The sequence below is a fragment of the Heliconius melpomene genome, chromosome 12, assembly GCF_056956725.1.
Source record: "Heliconius melpomene rosina isolate 202511_hmr_F chromosome 12, ASM5695672v1, whole genome shotgun sequence".
NCBI classification, from domain to species: Eukaryota; Metazoa; Arthropoda; class Insecta; order Lepidoptera; family Nymphalidae; genus Heliconius; species Heliconius melpomene.
The window spans coordinates 11,445,587-11,466,953 of NC_140400.1; the positions used below are offsets into that span (position 1 = coordinate 11,445,587).

Below are 21,367 nucleotides of genomic sequence, written 5' to 3' on the forward strand. Positions count from 1 at the left end.
TTGATATATGACTCCAGCTGTAGTTGTTTGCTTTAACATATATTACATGTATGTGGAACATGATGTAGAATAGTAAACATGAACTATACTCGTATCGTGTTTCTATAATACACAATACTTTACATTTAATAATAAAGACCAGTAACTCGTGTTCTATTTTACTCAGCTGTGAAACTTTGTAAATATATATCTTCAATGTCTCTTGCATGGAAGTATTTCGATCATTTTTTTATCAGCTTCACTCGTTATCTCGCATGTAGCAGGGTAGGCAGTGGGAACCTAGTGTTAATACACTCCGTTCCCCATTTTCCGCCGATTTCTGGAGGCATTGTGTATTGAGTGCCATGCTTTGCCTTGACACCAGAACGAAGAAAATGGAAATATAAAATATTTTATTTCGTCGAGTGGGAATCAAACTGTCTACTGATTTAAAACAAAATTACACTAGACAACTGTTTGGTAGTCAATATTTTTGATACAAATCTAATTCAAATTTTAAATTTACGCAAGCCATTGAAAGTTACTATGGAAATTTATATTACAGGAAGCGATCTAAAATATTTAAATATTATATAAGATATTAGTCTAACGAAGGCTTTCAATCTCTGCCTCTTGGATATCGTCCAAGCGCCATAATCAATTACGTTCAAATTTTTATATGAAATTTCAATATATTCATAATTTTACGTACTATCAGCGTTTAAAAACATGAGACCATTCCTGGAGCAGGGGCACAAAGTGTTACAGTAAACGCTACAGGTTGTGGGTTTGATTCCCACTCGAAGAAATAAAATATTTATTTTAATATTTCCATTTTCTCCGTTCTGGTGTCGAAGCAAAGCATGGCACTTAGTTGTGCCCCTCAACAAGCAATGCCACCAAAATTCGGCGAAAAGAACGGAGTGTATTAACACTAGTTTCCCTCCGCTTATCCTGTGTGCGAGATACAGCGTGATACAAAAAATAATAATAAAAAAATAGAACTAAAATATTTATTTTACCTGTAACTTCACATAGCAGTACATTTTTCACATAAGACATTGCAAAATCACCAATGAATACAAATAGACAACTTGGCAGACGACAAAATAAAACTAAAAACTACCTTCAACAAATCGCACTCACGAGTGTTTGTATTACCAATATAATTCTTGGCAGGTGCTGTACGTGGACAAAGATTCACATTCGTACGTGAGCTCGGATGGCCGGTGTCGCTTCGTATTGCGCTCGTCTGACAAAACCAGTGGGGTGCTGAGGAATCCACGGCACTCCTTGCCACCGAATACCTCTTGCGTTTATTATTTTCAAGTAAGTCTATTTGCTATTAAATGTATATCTATATGACTATGGTATTTTTTATAGAATTATGTGTTTTTTATTTTTGTTGTAGGAGGCAAAATTTTCTACTTTCAGCAAAATTTCAAGATATTGCGTATTTAACAGAAGACTTTGTTTTGTCTTAAAAAATCAAATGATGTAAATATAATTATTCTCCGTGTAAATCAGAAACATCATCATCATTTTTAGGGTTCCGCACTCGTAAGGGTAAAACGGGATCTTATTACTGAGACTCGATCCTCTGTCTGTTTTCTCTACGAGTATCTCAGGAACTAGAAAAGCAGAATTTGCTGTTTTTATAGATAACCACGCCACGGAATCCATCGTGCCTGTGACCAACTCGCACTTGGCCATTTTTACACTCAGACGCTACGCAATCCCAATGATTGATCGAATATCGTTAACAAACAAATAATAATATTTTTCGCTTATTTTCTCTACAAACAAACATGGAAATTAATTAATCAAATCGACCTCAACTTTTTGTTTTAAATCTATATGTATAAAATTATTCTAAATTAACAAATATTCCATTGTGTACCATTTCGTTAATTGGGGATAAACACAGTATATTTGTATTTTTATACATTTTATTTATCAATAGGCATCATGTTATACAATTAATTGAATCTCATTAAACGAAATTATTATGTCTGAGATATCAATATTTTTTTTTATTAATTAATGTGTATATTTAAAAGCAGCAAATAATAGCTATGGGCTCAAAATCAGATAAACAAGGCACAATCGAAACCATTTGGTGTAAGAAGCTGGAATTTAGTATTTTTGTTTCCTTGATTCCTTTCTTAGACTCCAGATGGACTAAGAGATTCCTAGAATATGCATATAGATCTCGTGGACTTTTTACAATCCAAGCATATTATGAACCTTAAGCATGTTTATAAATATGAAAAACGAAAAAAAATTAAATTATCTGTGACACCGAGTTTAGAAATATCTATTTATATTTGTGTGTAAGACAAATATATTATCACAGTTGGGGTAACCCTGACGACGAACAAGCTGATGAGTAAGCTCATAGAAGTAATACGACGGTGAAAGACAACAAAATCATTTTAATTTAAATTGAAATTAATCTATCGGACAAAGAGATGCTTTCGAGGAAAACATTTTCAATTATCGGGAAATTACGTGATCTGTTGTTTCGAAATTAAATTAGTGAAATTATGGCTTCTCAAATAGATTGTATAACGTATACAGTTCATGTACTTCTAAGTATAACTGTGAATCATTTTAATAATACAGAAAGATTAACAACTTATTTATCTGTCATAATTAAAGATATTTAATAGATAAAAGATAAAATAATCTCATAGTATGAAATACATACAAAAATTTTATATTCTAGTTAACAAAGATTTATTTTTTTTTATTCACGCTGTATCTCGCGTATAACGGAATAAGCAGAGAGAACCTACTCTACTATATGCAGAATACGTTCGTAAACAAATATATGTAATACTTATAATTAATTTCGTAAGTACATTGACATATAAATAAATGTCAAACTCTATTTCCTGCGTTGGAAAGTCCAAAATTAAACGAAATAACTATTGTACAATGGTATAAATAAAGTACCTCTAATAGTACCTGATCGTGAAGCAATTTACAGGATTTATGTTTTAAGGGTTGAAACGGAATGGGTATGGGTTTCACTTGTAACGTAATGCGCGGGCACCAAATTGTAGGGTTCGAACAACATAAAAATATATTTTTATGTTTAGTTATATCACGTCAAGAGCAACCATAGAGAAAACTATCACTTTTTTTATTTTTATAGCTTGGGTAAATTTTAAGACCACACAAAAAATGTACTTAGATTATATTTATTATTATTTGATTATAACCATATATTGTAAATATTATAATATTCAAAATATTTTATATTTCACTGCGTTCCGCACACAGTAGAATAGGCAAAGAGAAGCTAGTGTTAAGACACTCCGTTTCCCGTTCCATATATATTTTTTTAATATTATATTTCAAATATTGTTAATTTTATGTTTGCATATTTCATTCATTTCATGCGATGGGCAAACAGTCTAGTCTTGTTGTCTCTCGAGCTAGCAGATTCCGCTGCACTTTGCCTAATTAGTCTGAGCAAACGTTCTTAGAACAAATATGAACATATCTCGAGAGCAATTTGGATTAAAAATCATCGCGCTTTAGATATACCATAAAATTACAACGTATTTAGGACATTACAGGTTTATATAATTATATCATTCATTCATCATTAGGTCATTGAAGTAAATAAGAAGTGATAGCGAAGTTCTTTTTGTATAAGATTTTTCTTAATAAGTGTGAACCTACATTATATAATTTCTTATGTTATTAGGGTCGCCCAAATGAAATAGTATGGGTGTCCTTTGTGAAATACCACGCGGCTGGGACTGAACCGGCGGGCTTCGATCAACAAAAGGATTGTTCTTCTCAACTGACCATATGGGATGGGGCGGCTCCGGATGCTGACCTTGATAGAAAGGTAAGTCCTTTATATAAAGTTATTATATAAGTAAATTTAATGTATTTTGATTCAAGATAATGATGATTGAAGAGATCGTAATGCCTGCTAATTATGTTATTGTAAATAAAAAATTGTTGCAAATATTTTAATTGAAGATATGATTTCAACTTTCATTTTATATTTTAGCTATTATTACTGTTTTTCAAGAAAAAAATGCAAAATTAGACCGCAACCCAACAAAAAAAAACTTTGGAACCGATAAGGAATTCCAACAAACTACTCTAAAATAATAAATAGAGAAATAACTTAACGCACAAAAAACTATAGAATACAAATATAAGGAAGGAGCTATATAAAATTGGGTGGCGTTCCCGCTTTTATTCGTACCATTTCACTTCGCCAACTACCCGGTCCCACTTGACGTCGGGAGCCAAACATTAATTTTCTTTAATGTGTCTGAGTACTCTCACCGACTAGTGACTTCTCTCACTGCACTGCGGTGTTTCGTTCCATTCATTCATTCATTCGTTCCACCGTTTGCATTAAGAATGGATGAGCTACGCTGAAGTTATTTTTTGTTGGCACTTTAATCAGAAAAGTTTCCTCGCTACCAGATAGTTTGAGCAAATAGTGCACCTGGAGCAAATCACTTCCTGCCCGTAGATTGTGTACTTCGGAAGTGGGTCACGGCTTATTCTTTGAGAAAAACATTATTGCAACCGTGTTTAAATATAGCTGTTACAAATAAAACTGTGTTGCAACGTTTTCTTTAAAAACTTTTAAATATTTATTAAATGTTAAGTGGTTTACGTTTTTTGAAATTTTGAAAAGGGCAAGATGGACCTTTTTGATAACACGTTATAGCACTCTGGCCAATTAAACCCGAATTGAAATTTTTATACAAGCGTTACAATTTTATTCCTCCGTATACTTCTAGTACGAAGATTTATATAACTCTGCTTAAGAACTCTTACCTATTAATAATTTACAGTTTATTGAAAAATTAACATACGTCAATACATTCAACACGTCTCGCCTCTGAAATATAATAAGGTAAAATAATTTGGTTAATTCTCTTCTTTTGTTCCAAGTTGGAGATGACAGACAAGAAGTCACTCTTGGGCTCATTCTGCAGAGAGGAGTCGCCTCGCCTATGTGATCATGCTCTGTTGTCCAACGCCACTCGAGCCACCCGGCCGTGCGCGCCGAGCGAAAGCTACATTACTACAGGTTCCGCATTAACTATATTACAGGTAAATACCATATACAATGTTTGTGTAAAAAACAATGTTTCTGTCATTAAAATTATAATTGTCATTATTATGATAATTATTAATTATCATTAAAATTGCGTAACCCAGAAAAAAAATGAGAATAGATGTTTTTAATTGACATTAGCTGTTTTATAATCGTTGCAGAAACTAAACTCAGGCATATGAATTGAATTTTGACTGAAATATGTTTCGGAACCGATCCAAGATAGAGGGATTCTAGTGCGAAGACACTCCGCTCCCTACTTTTAGCCTAATTTTGTAGGCATTGTGTGTAGAGTGGTAAAAATCACCGTTGCGCTTCTACACCAGAAAGAAAATGTTAAAATTATTATGAAAATATTAAATACTTCATTTCCTTGACTGGGAATCGAATCGACAACCTATCGCGCTTAAAATCACACGTTTGTGCCTGTCACTTATCGATTTCATGTAATATTACTGGGGCTTTCAAAATTCAGAGCAGCAACTTGTATCAATCATATATATGTCTAATAGCGAATTGTGGCTGACACAATTAATGTGCTTTCGATGTATTCGCACCATGTGTTTCTAATGTGAAATTTGTATTCCATTTAGCTTTACTATTATTATTTTATAAATACGTATTTTGCCTCTGGAAAATGTGTTATTATGGAATCCTTAAATAGGTTTTGGTCGACTTCGTTTACTATATGATTATTTTATATATAAAATATTTGTTTTTCAAATGAAAACAGCAATATTGTAGATATTACCATTAAAATTTCTTATTGTTACGTTTCATCAAAATTAATTCTTAATTTCTCAAGAGACACTCAATATCTCCTTGTAATTAATTTCAATATTTTCTATATTTCTGAGAGAATATCAGACGAGGTCAACAAGAATATTTATATATTTATCTAATCTTCTATTGAACTTATACACTAATTATACCATATATTTAGTAGTTCAGTCTTTTTATTTTGTTTCCTAAGTGAATATTATGAACCCACGTACCCTATTTACAAAGTGACACGGTTGTCAACTTCTTAGCCACGGCGCTATAAAGATTAATATCACGTTTACTTCTTAGATTTTGAAGAGAATCCTAAATAAGCTTGCTCTTGTGACTCAAACAGGGTCGCATAGAAATCCTTTTCTGAAGGTCTTTTCGGTCTTTTCATTACATCGCAAACACTACGCTTCTATTTTGGTTCGCTCAGCTATGCATAGAGGTTGATGCTGCTTGCACTCCATGAAAAATGTAACGCACAAACACGAGACGTGGATGTCATTAGTTTCAGAGCTGCTGCGAGTTGTACCATGTTCCGTATAAACGTAGCGAAAAGGAGGATTTTTTTAGAATCACTCAGCGAACTTAGTGTTAAAACACTCTGTTCTTCTGTCCATTTGCCAACGAATTCTGGAGGCATTGCGTGTTGAGGTCGGTTGTCGGGAGTCAACGCCGTGCTTTGCCTCGACACCAGAATGAAGATAATATTAAGTATTTTATTTTTCCGAGTGGAAATCGAACCCACAGTTTGTCACGTTTACACTTTGTGCCCTCTGGCCACAACTGGCCTTATGAAAAGAAAGATTTGGTGAATTTTATTTCAGATATAATTTAAGAAGTGTCTTGTTGTTAACTTGCTTGAACTTATTATTGTCACTCGTTGCAGGTGGCATTGGTCTTATTTAAATTAACTATAATTAACTATACATATAACATGAAAGTATAAAATAATAATTATTTAGAGTAAGCTATTTAAACTAGGCTTTTCCATAATACACAAACGAAGGTATTTTATTACGTTTTATACGAATGCGTTTTAGACTAATTTGAATAACATGCTCATATGAAATTAAATAGCTCTCAAAAAGCTTATTTCCATACAAAGGTACCACATTAAAATGTTGTAATTAATTATTTTTATTGCATAAAAGCAGAAACGGTGCAATTAAATCTTCTTCTTGCTAAAAGTATATAAATATGAAAAATACTATACAGATCTTCTGCATATATTATGTTAGTATATTATATCAGTATGTATTATGCTGTTTTCATTAAGATCAAATGTTAAAAGCGAGCAATTACTTGATTAAAAATAACATGAATGAATGGAATGAACGGAGCGATTTTTAAAAAGGAGAAAAGAAAACTAATTTTTAAATTATCTCTCGTTCACTTTTTTAACTATAATATTTTTTTACTATAAAATATAATATATATATATATTTACAGATATACCATATACAGATATACCATATATTTACAGATATAATGGATTGCCTCTGGAAAAATTAAGAATTAATTTTAATGAAACGTAATAATAAAAATCTTGCTGATAGATGCTAATGTAGGCAATATTGCTATGTTTTCATTAAAACAAAAAGCAACCGTTTTATATTTTTATATAGAAAATTATATAGTAATAATAAAGCCGAATAAAACCTATTTAAAGATTCTACAATAATATATTATCGCTCGCTTGCTCTTTTAACTGTATCATTTTTGCTATAAAATATAATAAATATAAGGCCATTCGTGGCGCACAGGCACAAGTGTGTGACTGTAAACTTAACTAATTGTGGGTTCGATTCCCACTGGAGTAAATGAAATATTTATTTAAGTGTACATTTTTATTTATTCACTGCGTCGAGGCAAAGCGCGGCGTTGAGTTCCGCCACTCAACACACAATGCCCCCAGAATTCGACAGAAAATAAAAGAAACAAACGTTCCCTTTGCCTATTGTATTGTAGTGTGTGGGATAAAGCGTGAAGCTGATATACTAAATATACATTTAACGCTTCCCAAAGTTTAATAGTAATTTCTATATTTGCTGATCCATAATACCCGGCTTTCACCGATCCACGCACGAGACAAGCCACAAATCGCTCTCGACGCTGACATATTCCCAGCTTTTGTCGATTACGTGAACTGAATACTCGTATAGTATAATAAAGGTTTCGATACCGTTAAACTCGCTATAAGGTTACGCAATCGTATAAAATTTTCTATTATAAATATATTTTGTTCAGTTTGTTTAAGAGAAATGTGATGTTTTAAGAAAGAAAGAAAAATATAATATTAACAATTTATTTTAAATAAATATTATAATATAATAAGAAATATTTTTTTCTATAATATATATTTGCGTATTTGTAGGCATGGTTTAGTAAGACTTTGGTGCGTATAGCAATAAATATAAATATACAGCAATAATTTTTTAAAATATGAATATATATATCTCATATTAAAAATGTTAAAACTACAACATTCTATTTAGAACAAATATACTTAACTTTATACAGCTTTATCAGATTTATAACCATTAAAATATCACAAAAGATAACTCCATTGAGCTATACGAGTGTACGCTACGACTTCCCTCATACAAACATCCATACACAAACATGAACACAAAATTAGCTGTCACACCAAAGCACGAGACGGATGACGCGAATTTTTCAAGTTTTCATTGTGAGTTGAATTTTTCCGCTGTGCGACATATTCAGTGGGAGTCAGATAAGTCACGCGCAGACTTGCATCCAGGGTGAATAATGCAACGAGCACGTGCACTCTCCGTTTTCTGCTTTCATACGTGATGGAACGCCTTACTTGTGTTAAATTATTAGAACTAGATTGAATGCAATATATGCATTTCTTTTAAAATTATTTGGAATTTGTAAGAAACAATTGTGAAATCGAAATGTCTTTGTACATATGTTTTACGGGTAGTACGTTTTAAAGGTATTAAGAATTTATTTTTCTTATAATATGTATTTGTTGTTAAGGTTTAGCAAGACAATAGATATTACATTTTTATAATATACTCGTATGTCAAATTTTATCTATGACTGAACTATCTAAATTATTACAGCTTAAAATATATTATATTTAGTGAAATAATCATAGATGTTATAATAAAACAAGCTCATTAACAATAGTATTCTTAACGACTGACGCGTAAAGCAGCGCGTCCCAGTTAATACGGGAAACCTGACTTTAAGTAAGTTGTTAAAGTCACAAGCCGAGAACTGCTTTATTATTCAATATTAAATTCCACTCTGAAGGACTGTACCAAGTTCCTTAACTAAATATTTGAAGTTTAAAAGTAATTGCTCACAATTTTGTTTGGCATAATTATTAACTTTTCATCGACCTACGTATGGTTTCCTGATTAAAAAGTTGCAGCGTAGTAAGTTTTAATTATCGCAAATTCTATTGTGATGCCGACATTCTTATTTAGGAGTAAATAATATAAGACCAAAAATGTTTAGCTTTAGCGTATTTTGTTGATTTAAGGGCAAATTCAAAGTAAACAGCTAATTTACTCAGTAGAAGCCCGTTAATAAACTTTGCACAGATGTCAGCCAGACTAACAAAAGCTAAGTAAATAATATTTTCCCGCAGGAGCTGCGTCAAGGATCAGCATTATATCCTGTCTCTTTCGTACTACGGTACGAATTCGTAGATGTGAGCGAGCAAGGGCAACCTTTGGTGGACTCTCAGTCGGCATGCGACAGGGTCTTTAAGTCAGCTCTCACGTATTCAGGGAGATTTCAAGCACCACGTGCCATATTTTACTATGGGAGGGGTGGTTCACAAAATCTCACTTGTATTTTGAGGTAATTACGTTCGTCGCTACGAATAGTTGCTATTTCTTTAATATATATAACAGACAAAATGAAATATATATTACATTTTCTTACAGATTCGAAGCAAAACACGGCGAAAGAATACAACTGACATTTACCAATACGTATTTTGGCAATAAACTTTGTAGCACTCATAAAGATTCTCGCACTAGCCGTTGGAAATGTGACAGACCGGCGAGAAGGATAATTGGCGGCGAGGGTCTAGCCGAAATTATTATTACAGAATATCCCTGGGAAGGAATTCCAATTGAAAGAGATTGCTTATGTACAAACCGTTCTGAACCTTTAAACATTCATACATTAACGGCCCCAGTGGTCGAAATAAATTTTACGGTTACTATGATGAATATAACGGAAGATTACGATGATTTTGCGTTTGAAGGTGAATATAAATTTATTCCGATTGGGCCGGGAGACGAAACGGTATGCTCTACTGGCTGGGGGAATAGACGGCTTAGAGGAAGTAGTGGCGAAATAAGGTTATTTGATAAAAGAGAGGCTTCTATAGCACCAGAAATCGTTGGCGATAGAAATGTTATATCTGAGAGTGTTAGAGCTGAAGTTGCATGTGTTCATAGACCATGGCTAATTGAACCTGGAGGAGATGGGGTAACACCTGTACAAGGTCGCTATTTATATGTTAAAATTCCCGGCTATGATATAAATTCAGCGTCTCCTTTTTGTCCAACACCTAACCGTTTATTTATATACGAGGCTCGAGATACTTCTTCATATAGAGAAATTTGCCCTGATATTGCTAGTACCATTGAATTATATTCTCCTGGCTGGAAATCATCACAAACAACCATAGAATCCTCGTTAAAACCACATGCTAAAAGCTATGTTATAGATTTCCTTCAACATGAGCAGGCAGATTATTCTATTAAGTGGATAGAAGTAATGAAAAAACCGTCGATTGAGCATGATCCCGACTCAAATATACTGCCTGCATCTGCAACTCTCGACTGTAAATACAAGTAAGTGCTATTAACTGTTTGTTGTTCTTTCTCCAATTGATTATCTATAAACCTGATGATACTGACTTTTTTCTTTTTTATATATGTGTTTATGGTTTTTATTGACTCTAGGAAATTAAAATACTTAAATTATTTTTTTTTAGTTGCCCGGAACTGAATGCTTGCATTCCTTTGACATTATGGTGTGACGGCAGTGCTCATTGTCCCTCAGGATATGATGAAGATGATTCCAATTGTTCATTTAAATTATCCTTACCACCACCTTATGTTGCTGTAGTTGCTGGAATCGGCCTTCTTATATGCGCCATAGCCATAGCGCTTTGTGCATGTAAGAGAAGGAAAAGAAAAGATAAAGAATTTAAAGCCAGATTAGATGGTGCTTTGCCACCTGAAGAAAGGCCTTATGATCGTGCTAAAGTTAATGGAGGCCCAGATAATACACGACAATATGCAACTGTGCAGAAATATGCAACAATAGATAAATACAGCTTAAGCCAGAAGTACAGCGCTGGTTTAAATGATGCCAGATATTACGATGAAGTTGCACAAAAAGATAAACTCGATACAAGATACGCTAGCTTAGGAAGAGCTGGTCGTGGTCTCCGAATGGAAAACAATAGAGGTAACGGTTCAAGGAGACCTATGCCAGACCTGAGTTACCCAGATTTAAAAGACGGTTTCTGTTGACCCTCACCAGACCTTTTAGAAACAACTTTATAATATCGAATCTGAACAAAGATACCAACATTTCATGTTATGTTCATTGTATAAATATATAATGAAGACTGAATTTGGCAGGAGTGCCACCTTTAACATTTCAATCCATTAATATTAACAAAACATCATGTGCTGTTACAGTGTTATATCGTTATGCAGTAAAGGTTTTTATCCTTGGCTTCGAATTCAATGTCGTGAAGATGGTATTTATCAGTAGTCGATATATTCTACTCTTTATTATTTTGTACATAGTTCACTAGTAAGTTTCATACGTTGCCTCCAGACGACATTGTTTGTAAAATTTTCTAATTTTTGTACTTGGTATGGCGAATATAAATATTTCATCAAATAACATATCTGAATGTACATAAAATGCTTGACAATACAATTTTAAGATACAAGTTAATAAAAAACATTATAAAATGTAATACTACTAGGAGTTAGCGATTAAAATGAACAGAACGTTTACAAATTGGAAACACTACAATCTAACATGGTACTAAACTGATTATTTTGTATGGCGATATTTCTTCGCAATTCCTTTGTAATATTCACGAGTAATATAAATATTTTAGCTATAAAATGAAATGTGATATAGGTTGTAAAAAATAGATAAGTCAACAAGAACTGTGTAACTTCAAATGGTTAAATTTCCTTGTGTATCATATAGTTTCTTGAAATGTGTGTAAATGTATTAAATAGGTATCAATAATGTTAATTGTAAATAAATTATTGAATAAGAATTTTTAAAGTCTGTAAGTAATTTCCAAATAAAATGAACATTAAAGTCATTTCTAAAAATATTTTTGTTTATTTTCCTTCTTTTCTTATTTAATTTGAATATTACCAAAGACAGAATATGTCTAGGTTTTACTAAACTATAAACGAAAATACACATCTAGTGTGGCATATACATAATTTTGTATTTATTGCTTTGATTAAGTAATAACACAGTAATAAAAATCCCGTCAAAAACATAAATGTAAAATGAAAGCCAAGTTCAGTAATAAAACATATGGCTTCAGCGATAAAAGAAGTGAGATGTAAATGTATGCCAAGTTCAATGGTCAGTCCTGAAATTTATTTTTAACAATATAAAATATTTTATAACAACTGAAAATGCCCATTCTTCTTACAACTTGGAGACTTTATTTATGTGTAATATCTGATTTGGCTAGTTTTCAAATTAATTTACATCGATATAAATGAATGTATTCAAATTTTATTCTATTCAGATTCTATTGTAAATTCATATGAAAACTAGCCAAATCAGATATTACACATAAATAAAGTCTCCAAGTTGTAAGAAGAATGGGCATTTTCAGTTGTTATAAAATATTTTATATTGTTAAAAATAAATTTCAGGACTGACCATTGAACTTGGCATACATTTACATCTCACTTCTTTTATCGCTGAAGCCATATGTTTTATTACTGAACTTGGCTTTCATTTTACATTTATGTTTTTGACGGGATATCATTACTTTTTGTACAGAAATCATAAGTAGAAAGGTTCATAATGTAATCAAAATCAAAATATTCTTTATTCAATTTGGCCATTATAAGTACTTTTCCTATAGGAAGCTACTACGGAAAGAAACTCAATAGTTGCTCTTTTTAAAACATAGTTTAGAGTAAGCGCTTCATAGGACATTTCTCTTCGCCGAATAAACCAAGTAGGACACCATTGTGATAATACACTTCTATCTTAATATTGTACAAATCTACTGCAGCCTTTATTAAGGAAGTAGCTCCTTACGTAGTTAAGCAAAGCATGTCTTCTTTAGAAGAGTAAGGATTCCCGTTTCGAGCGCTAGTGTAGATATTTAAATCATTCCAGTTACGACATACGTACTCTACTATAGTCTCGCGCAATTTGTTAGTTTGTTGTATATCAATACGCTCAAGCAAAGAATATGCAATAGCATGGAAGAGACCGCTCCCATCGGGAGGCATTGAAACAATTCGGTGTAAGGTTCTTGTTTCAACCACAAGCAATTCTTTTGAACGACTCATTGTTCAACATGTCTTGGAAAAAATATAGACAATAAATTTATTAAGTGCTGACGGTACAAATCTGAATTGATATGATCCCAAGGTCGACTTCGTTCTCTGCCGTTTTCACAAGTGTTCCTAAAACCAGTAAAATCATGAAACCCAAGCCAAAAAACCATTAAAATATGAGCGCTTTCGTACAATAAAATATATCTAATATAATTAGGTATTTACTTTTTTATTATGGTCAATAATATTATGTTTTATTACTCTTAAGATGATATTTAATTATATATGAAAATAGATTATATTTATCTATGAATCTCGACCATAGTTTTTATTTTGTTGATTAAATGACAGTTGTCAGATTAGAAAGTAATTAATGTATGCTGCGTTTACAAATCTGATATATTTATTATTATTTTTTTCTAATTTTATTATTTTATTGGAATAACTCAACACGCAATGCCTCCAGAATACGATGGAAAGTGGAGTTACTGAGTGTCTTAACACTAGGTTCCCTCTGTCTATCCCGCTATGTGTGGGATACACAGTAAAGCGGATTTATTTATTTTTTATTATTTTGTTTAAGTAATTTCTAATTTTCTCTTTTTTTCTCTTATTTTTTTTATTAACAATTACTTAAGTTTTTACTGTTAATTATATTAACTTTATAATTACTTCTGTTAAGATAGCTGGTAGGCTGACAATATATCAAAATAAAAATCAAATCAGCTTCACGCTGTATCCCGCACACAGAAGAGTAGACAGAGAGAACCTAGTTTCCATCGGATTCTGGAGGCATTGCGTGTTGAGTGGCGGAACTCTAGTCCGCGCCTTGCCTCGACACCAGAGCGAAGAAATGGAAATATAAGTTTAAATAAATATTTCATTTCCTCGAGTGGGAATCGAACTCACAACCAGTCAGGTTTTACAGTCACACTTTGTGCCCCTGTGCCACGACTGACCTTACAGATAGTATATTATTATTAATTTTTATATATATTTCTATCAATATAATTATTTTTTAAAAGCTTTTATTTATATTTATTTTTTAGAGTATTTTTTTTCTGTTTTAGGATTCTGTACCTCGAAAGCAATAAAACAGAACCCTTATAGGATCTTATATAGCACTTAGTACTTAAATATTGTAATAATAATTTAATATCAAATACGTTAATCGACTATGCAAATACTCTTAGTATAATAAGTACTAAAATGTTTAAATTATCTATATATATAAAAAGGACTTGTCCTCACTGACTGAGGTAAGACGCACGCACAGCCTTAACCGCTGATGGTAGAAACGTGAAATTTGGACAAAACTTTACTTTCGTAATCTGTACATCCACTAAGAAGGGATTTTTATAAAATTTGAAATTTAGACTTAAAAATATTTCATTGAACACACGTTTCATGGGTTATTAGAATTCACCCTTAAAAAGGCAAGCGAAGCTGCGCGCGTCCGCTAGTAATAAATAATAATGAAGGATGTTAATCCATTTATTATGTTTTTATATGGTTACGTGAAGCCCTTGAAGTCCACATGATCACAGGCTTTCTCAGGACATAAATTAGAGTCATTTTCAGCTACAAATGGAGACATATCTTATCTTAAAATATACTTGAAAGCATCGTGTTGTTTTAGATGGCTTACGTAAGTAATAGTGAAGTTAGTCTACAAAACAAATAAAATATTTACTAACGCGTGACATAAATTAAAGCAACATATATAAATAATGCATTTGCTCTTATTTTTTTGGCCGGCGCTAAGCCTAAAAATCAATTATCATGAACTTTGATTGCTATGCTTTCATTACAGGCGCTATAAGTAAATGTTCCTAATTGAATCTATTTATTGAAAAATTATAAGAAAATATTTAAAAAATACTAGTTTCGGATTTTTCCCTTGACATACACCCAATTACTTAACCGGATGCTAAATTTCACCATTCTAGGTCATCTGGAACTTGGTTAACATTAAGGTCTATAGGTCAGTCACCCCCCTAAAAATTAACGATTTTTGGACGTCATTATCTAAATAACTGTTTGAGCTGTGTTCATGAAATTTAATGCACGTATACAGGTAGGGGGTCTAAATATTTGAGCCAAATATGACAGCTTTAAGTGGAATAGTTTTTGAGTTACGAATAGGTAAAAAGTGGCTTCAAATGGTTCGTGTAAAATAACACACGGTGCTGCTCGCCAGTTCTGTTTGTAAAAACTACTTGGCTACGCGCTCCGCGCGTTTTAAAAATCATGAAATGCTAAAAAGAAATCAATTTGGCAGTTTATTTACTTTTAAAACAAGTGAAGAAGAAGAACAAATGAGAACCGAATAGATGTCAATCAAACCATTAAAAACTCATAGAGACGTCACCCGTAACTCGGGTAATTTGTATTTGTCTCGTTTCATAATCAGATTATAGGCTCGGGCTGCATTAGTCTGTCCACTTCGCCGACGTAACGAGCGCTGCGCAAACTGAATTATCAGATGAACTAATTAAAGCTGCGATGGAAACAGACTTGGGAATAACAAGAGAAACATGTAATGTCATTTTTGCCACGTTGTTCCTGAAGTTTCGATGATCTATTGTAAGGTTATATTTTATTAGTTAATATGTTTTGAATATAAAATTAAATCAGCTTCACGCTGTATCCTGCACATAGCAGGGTAGGCAGAGGGAACCTAGTGTTAAGACACTCCGTTCCCCACTTTCTGCCGAATTCTGGGGCATTGCGTGTTCAGGGGCAGAAGTCAACACATATATAATCTTCTATAATATAACAACTAACTAACGTTAACGGTAAACTACTCTAAAAATAGAATTAATGAGGAATTTTTTTTACTATTACTATTTTTTTATCAAAAAATGTTACTTATTTTGTGTAAGAACATGTTTTATAATAGAAGCAAATCAAATAATATTCTGTATACGGTATCTTGATCTTGACTAGAGGTTAAATAAAGCATAACCCTTTTGTTTGCTACTTTTCACATACTTAACGATAGTGTACTTTGGATGGCGGCCAACATTGTACCTTAATCATGGAAAGAAAAATATACGTTTCTCATGGTTTTCCATAAGAGACGTGTAGGAAACTATTATTTATATTTATAGTTTATTTATTTATCATTTATATACATACATATATTTAATAGAATTTATATATTTTATATTAAGTATTAGCATAATTATAGTATATTTATATGAAAACACTTGCTGTCGTCGACTGAACCGGTACGGTATCCTAATATTTACGCCTACCCTCCTGTCGACGGCATATTTTTTTATAACAGTCGACGCTTGCCACTCGATGCGTTTTATAACCGTTCCGTTGTTTTCTCAGTTATTTGTTAATATTATTGTAATTATCGTGTTTTCTTTTGTATACATATATGTTTGTGGTTGACTTTTGTATAAAATGTGTGTGTGTCTATTTGTGTTCAAACTATATGAACTTTAAAGTGGTGTTGAATATACGCAGTGTTAACTGTAAGTAGACTTTTTATTATTAACCATCAACACTACAGACGTATATTTTTCTTATATACCATACCTTTTAATGGTATAAAACTCTAACACTATCATTTATTATTTTGGGGAATTATAGTCATTATAGTAACTCTATTGGCATATTAACTGGATCCTCACTAGAAAGATTGGTAATTTTATTTAGAAATATTTTTATTACTCAGATTTGCATAATAGCATATTAAAACGTTTATTTAGCAGGATTTGAACCCACGCCTTCCGAAAACCGTTGAAATCTAGTGATAGAAACATTTGAAACTACCTACAATCTGCTTATATGTTATTTATTGTTTATCAAGACTTTTTACTGTCGAAATTATTTTCTTACGTTGATTGATTAAAACATAAATAGTGATGTTTTACAACCGCATTTAATATTTAAAAAGATAATACAATATTTAATATTTTTTTTATAAAAAAGTACATTTTTAAGCTTCGCGGCCTGTCCCTAGCGGAAGAGTAAGAAAGAAAGGAGCGCCAAACGCCACGATCTCTGCGTACCTCTTTCACCTTTTCCTCTGTCAATTACCTCTTTAAAATAGCCCTCCGTGGTGTTTTTATACTTCTTACGTGCCCCATCGATACTGTGTTTTTGAAAATCAATCACTTATAATAACTAAAACAATTATATAATAATCAAACTATAAAATAAATAATATATAAATAAAAAAATAGAATTGAAAGCAAAGAGATAAATCTCTCGCAAATGCCCGAGCACAAATAGCTATCGAACATTTTTAGTGTCTAACACACCGAATGCGGTATACGACAGTATACACGATCTAAATTTCCATATCTAAATGGAAAACGGCCCTACACAATCAATTTTGTTCCCACATTCCATTTGAAAAGTGCACCTGTATCTACTGAGGATATACGCTTTTTTGTTTTTGCACGAATTGGAATTGAGGCCTGGATTCTATATGTATATATGTATAATATATGGCTTACAATATCGCTTTTTAGAAAAAATGTAAAAATAAAATATTCCTTTTTTCCGATTATCTGAAGATGATATCTTCAGAAAGCGATGGTGTATAAGGGATTCGATCCCAAATCGGGGGAATTTTTATTAATTTTATTTTTATTTCCACGCTCTAGGAAAATAAAGCGGAGGGTTAAATTCCGTTTTACAATATGCTGTTAAAAATTTTGGCAAAGATTACGTTCTTAATGCTTATACCTACCCTAATATGCTGGAAAAATGTAAAGATAAAAAGAATGTCACGCGTAATGTAATACACTAAACTTTTGTTAGAACATCCATATTGAAAATCAAAGTACCTACATATTAAAATGATTTCAGTACAGCCTGTCTCTTACAAATTTATTATATTAAAAAAATTGTATAACTCGTACCGACAGCCCTATAATATGAGACTAGTCGTGGCACAGGGGCACAAGTGTTTCACTGTAAAGGCGATTGGTTGTGGGTTCGATCTTCACTCGAGGAAATGAAATATTTATTTAACTTATATTTTCATTTCTTCGCTCTGATTTTGAGGGAAAGCGCGACGTTAAGCTCCGCCAATCAACACGCAATATCTCCAGAACTCAGCAGCAAGTAAATGGAATGATTGAACACTAGATTTCCTCTTCCTACCCTGGTATACACTACACAAACAGTCCTATTAAATACCTACAAATACTGTGGAGTTTACAAATAAAACAACAATTTTAGTTATTTATTATTTCATCAATATTTTCCACTAATCAAATAAATATAATAAAACATATGTTCACTGCAATAACGTTATTAGTGTTCGATACGCATAGAAATTTAATCAACAAAGTGCTTTTATCGTTTATTGCTTAGAGTGCACGTAAAAATCAATAAATAATAATACACGTTCAATAGCTTTATGTAGGTTTCTAAATGAATATACTTTTGAGATGAAGACATTGATGTTATACCAATTTCAAGACAGACAACTTAAATATAGATTCTTATTTAATTAAATGCTTTCTTAATACAATGTGAATCAAGATATAGTGGAAAAACGAAGACCTAACACCACCTTGAATAAGTAAGAATTATATCATTTTCCACGCAACTCAACACGAAATGTCTTCAAAATTGAGCGGAGATTGGAGAGCGGAGTGATTTAACACTATATTCATTGTACATACCTGCGTAGGTACGTACTACGCACGTAGTATACAGAGTAAAGCTAAAAAAATTCAATAATATTTTTTTTATTCTCCATAAAACCAAAACAAATTTATTTTTATATCGAAAAATATTTTTTGAAAGTTATTCTCATAGAAAAAATACTAGATTGAATGTTTTAGTTGTTAGTTTCATAAATAACAATTAAAATATAGAGTTCACGCCACCGTTTTGGGTTTTCTCATTTACAGGAAACGACTTTTATGCTGACAACTGCGGTACAATAACCATGTTCAAAAATAGAAAGTTAAAAATATTATATAGTTATGAATATTTGTACTGGTATACATATATATATTTTTATTATTTTTAATTTCACGTTTTATTAGGGCACAGACAATTTAGTGCTGTGCTGTGAAAAGTTATCACTTCAAAAAATCCGCTAAGATGGGGTCATACGACAGGACCTCTTGCGACAGGATAGATTTATCACTGGTAGTATCTTAGAAAATAGGTTCCCAGGTTATCCTGAGAACCTAGTTTTAAGATACTTGGTTTCCATTAAGACACTTTCGTTCGCTACTTTCCACCGGATTCTTGAGGCATTGCGTGTTGAGTGGCGAAACTTAACGCCGCGCTGCCCCGTAATCACAGACAAGTGATGATAAAATTAAATATTAATAAATATTCTCTCGATTGGAGATCGAATCTGCAACTGTCGCGTTAGCCTTGTGCCCCTGCGCCAGGACAGCCTCAGCCCACTTAAACTTGGTACATAATATAAAATTGTATATAGTGCATATATAATAATCACATTTATTTACGAAAAAAACTATGACAATAGCAAACAGAAATACCATTATTGCTTGCAATAAATCGCCATAATTAAACGTATCACCCAATCGAGTGCGCAATATTTCCCTTTGATGTTACAGTTAAATGAATATTTCCATGCATTATTTGTTAATTAAAAGGCTTATACTCTTACTGCCACTGTAATAACTTATTATGTCATAATTACAAAGAAAAATGAGTATTTATTTAATGTATAATCCAAAAGAAATAACTGATTCAGTTCATCATATTTCTCAAACTTTATATAAAACTTGTATTAATTTTATACATTAATGAATATAAAAATCCTGAAATAAATTATATTTTTTTTAAAAAATACAAAATAAAAAGAGAAGGCACTCTCCGCGTCACTTTTGCGTGTCAAGTGGCTGAATTCAAAGCCAGACTTTGCCTTATCAGAATTTGAAAAAGGAATCAATATAATCTAACTAATCCAGTTGGAGATTGAATCTAACCTTTTCTTCCAGCGTTTACAATCACGAACTGTCTGATTGCGCCAGGAATGCCTTATTCTATGTCAGAGCTATCGTGCTCGTTTTTTCTTATACTATTAACAAACAAATATAATATTTCACTAGTATCCATAATCTAAGGCTTCCCTTAATATAAACTAATTAAACTAAATTTTTTAATAATTAATCCTGAAAAAAAATTCCAAATCATTCCCTTTCCATTACATCACTATTAGATACCGTAGCATAGTTTTTACTTAGTTCGAGTTGAGCCCTTTGGCGTTAATAACAAGTTATTCCGGCGTAACATGAACTTTCGACTAAATGTAGCATGTGTTTAACCACGGCCATAATTTTAGAGTAACGACCTTCTACGTGAGGGAGATAAGTCGAAGTTTTCGGCGGGAAAGGTATTTGACTGGTTTATCGCACGAACGTTTGAAGAAATTTTAATGAATGCCTTATATTATAGCTTGATAACCCTGAAATTTCTGTTAGCGTTGATGATATAATTAGGGTTCATAGATTTTTTAGGGTGCAAGATCGACTCGCACGGAGCAGGGAAGGCAGAGGGAACCTAATGTTAAGACACTTTGTTCATCAGGTTTCATAGTTATGCGCAATTAATGATTTGGGAAGATAAAAATCTTTTACTGAGTGAAAAAAATGAGTAACAATTTATTATAATAATAGAAATGATTGAATATCATTGAAATATCTACATACGAGTACATAATCGTGGTATATGAATACGACAATCATGAGTTGGAATCGAGTATTTTTGAATATTTGGAATATTTTTTATACTAATTGGCTATTTCAAAGACGTTGCCTATTGAGTGGCGTAACTGAACGCCACGCTTTATCTTATGAAAGCGGGAAAATGAAAATAACTTACATATAATCATTTAAATCGGGATCAAACTTAGAATTACCGCGCTAATAGCCTGATACTTGTACCACTTTGCTAGGTTGGCCACAATTGCAAAATAATTGAAATTAAA

General features: G+C 32.2%; 1 protein-coding gene across 2 annotated transcripts in view; it reads left to right on the forward strand.

The window, feature by feature from the left end:
- LOC146533881 (uncharacterized) overlaps positions 1–12,216 on the forward strand; it is a 65,339-nt gene extending 53,123 nt beyond the window's left edge. For both annotated transcript variants that reach the window (XM_085194606.1, XM_085194608.1), the window contains exons 8-13: positions 1,159–1,308; positions 3,698–3,844; positions 4,918–5,079; positions 9,477–9,691; positions 9,778–10,698; positions 10,842–12,216. In XM_085194606.1, the coding sequence (XP_085050732.1) occupies positions 1,159–1,308; positions 3,698–3,844; positions 4,918–5,079; positions 9,477–9,691; positions 9,778–10,698; positions 10,842–11,385 (2,139 nt within the window). In that variant the 3' untranslated portion in view covers positions 11,386–12,216. The remainder of the gene's footprint in view (positions 1–1,158; positions 1,309–3,697; positions 3,845–4,917; positions 5,080–9,476; positions 9,692–9,777; positions 10,699–10,841) is intronic.
- The last annotated feature ends 9,151 nt before the right edge of the window (positions 12,217–21,367 follow it).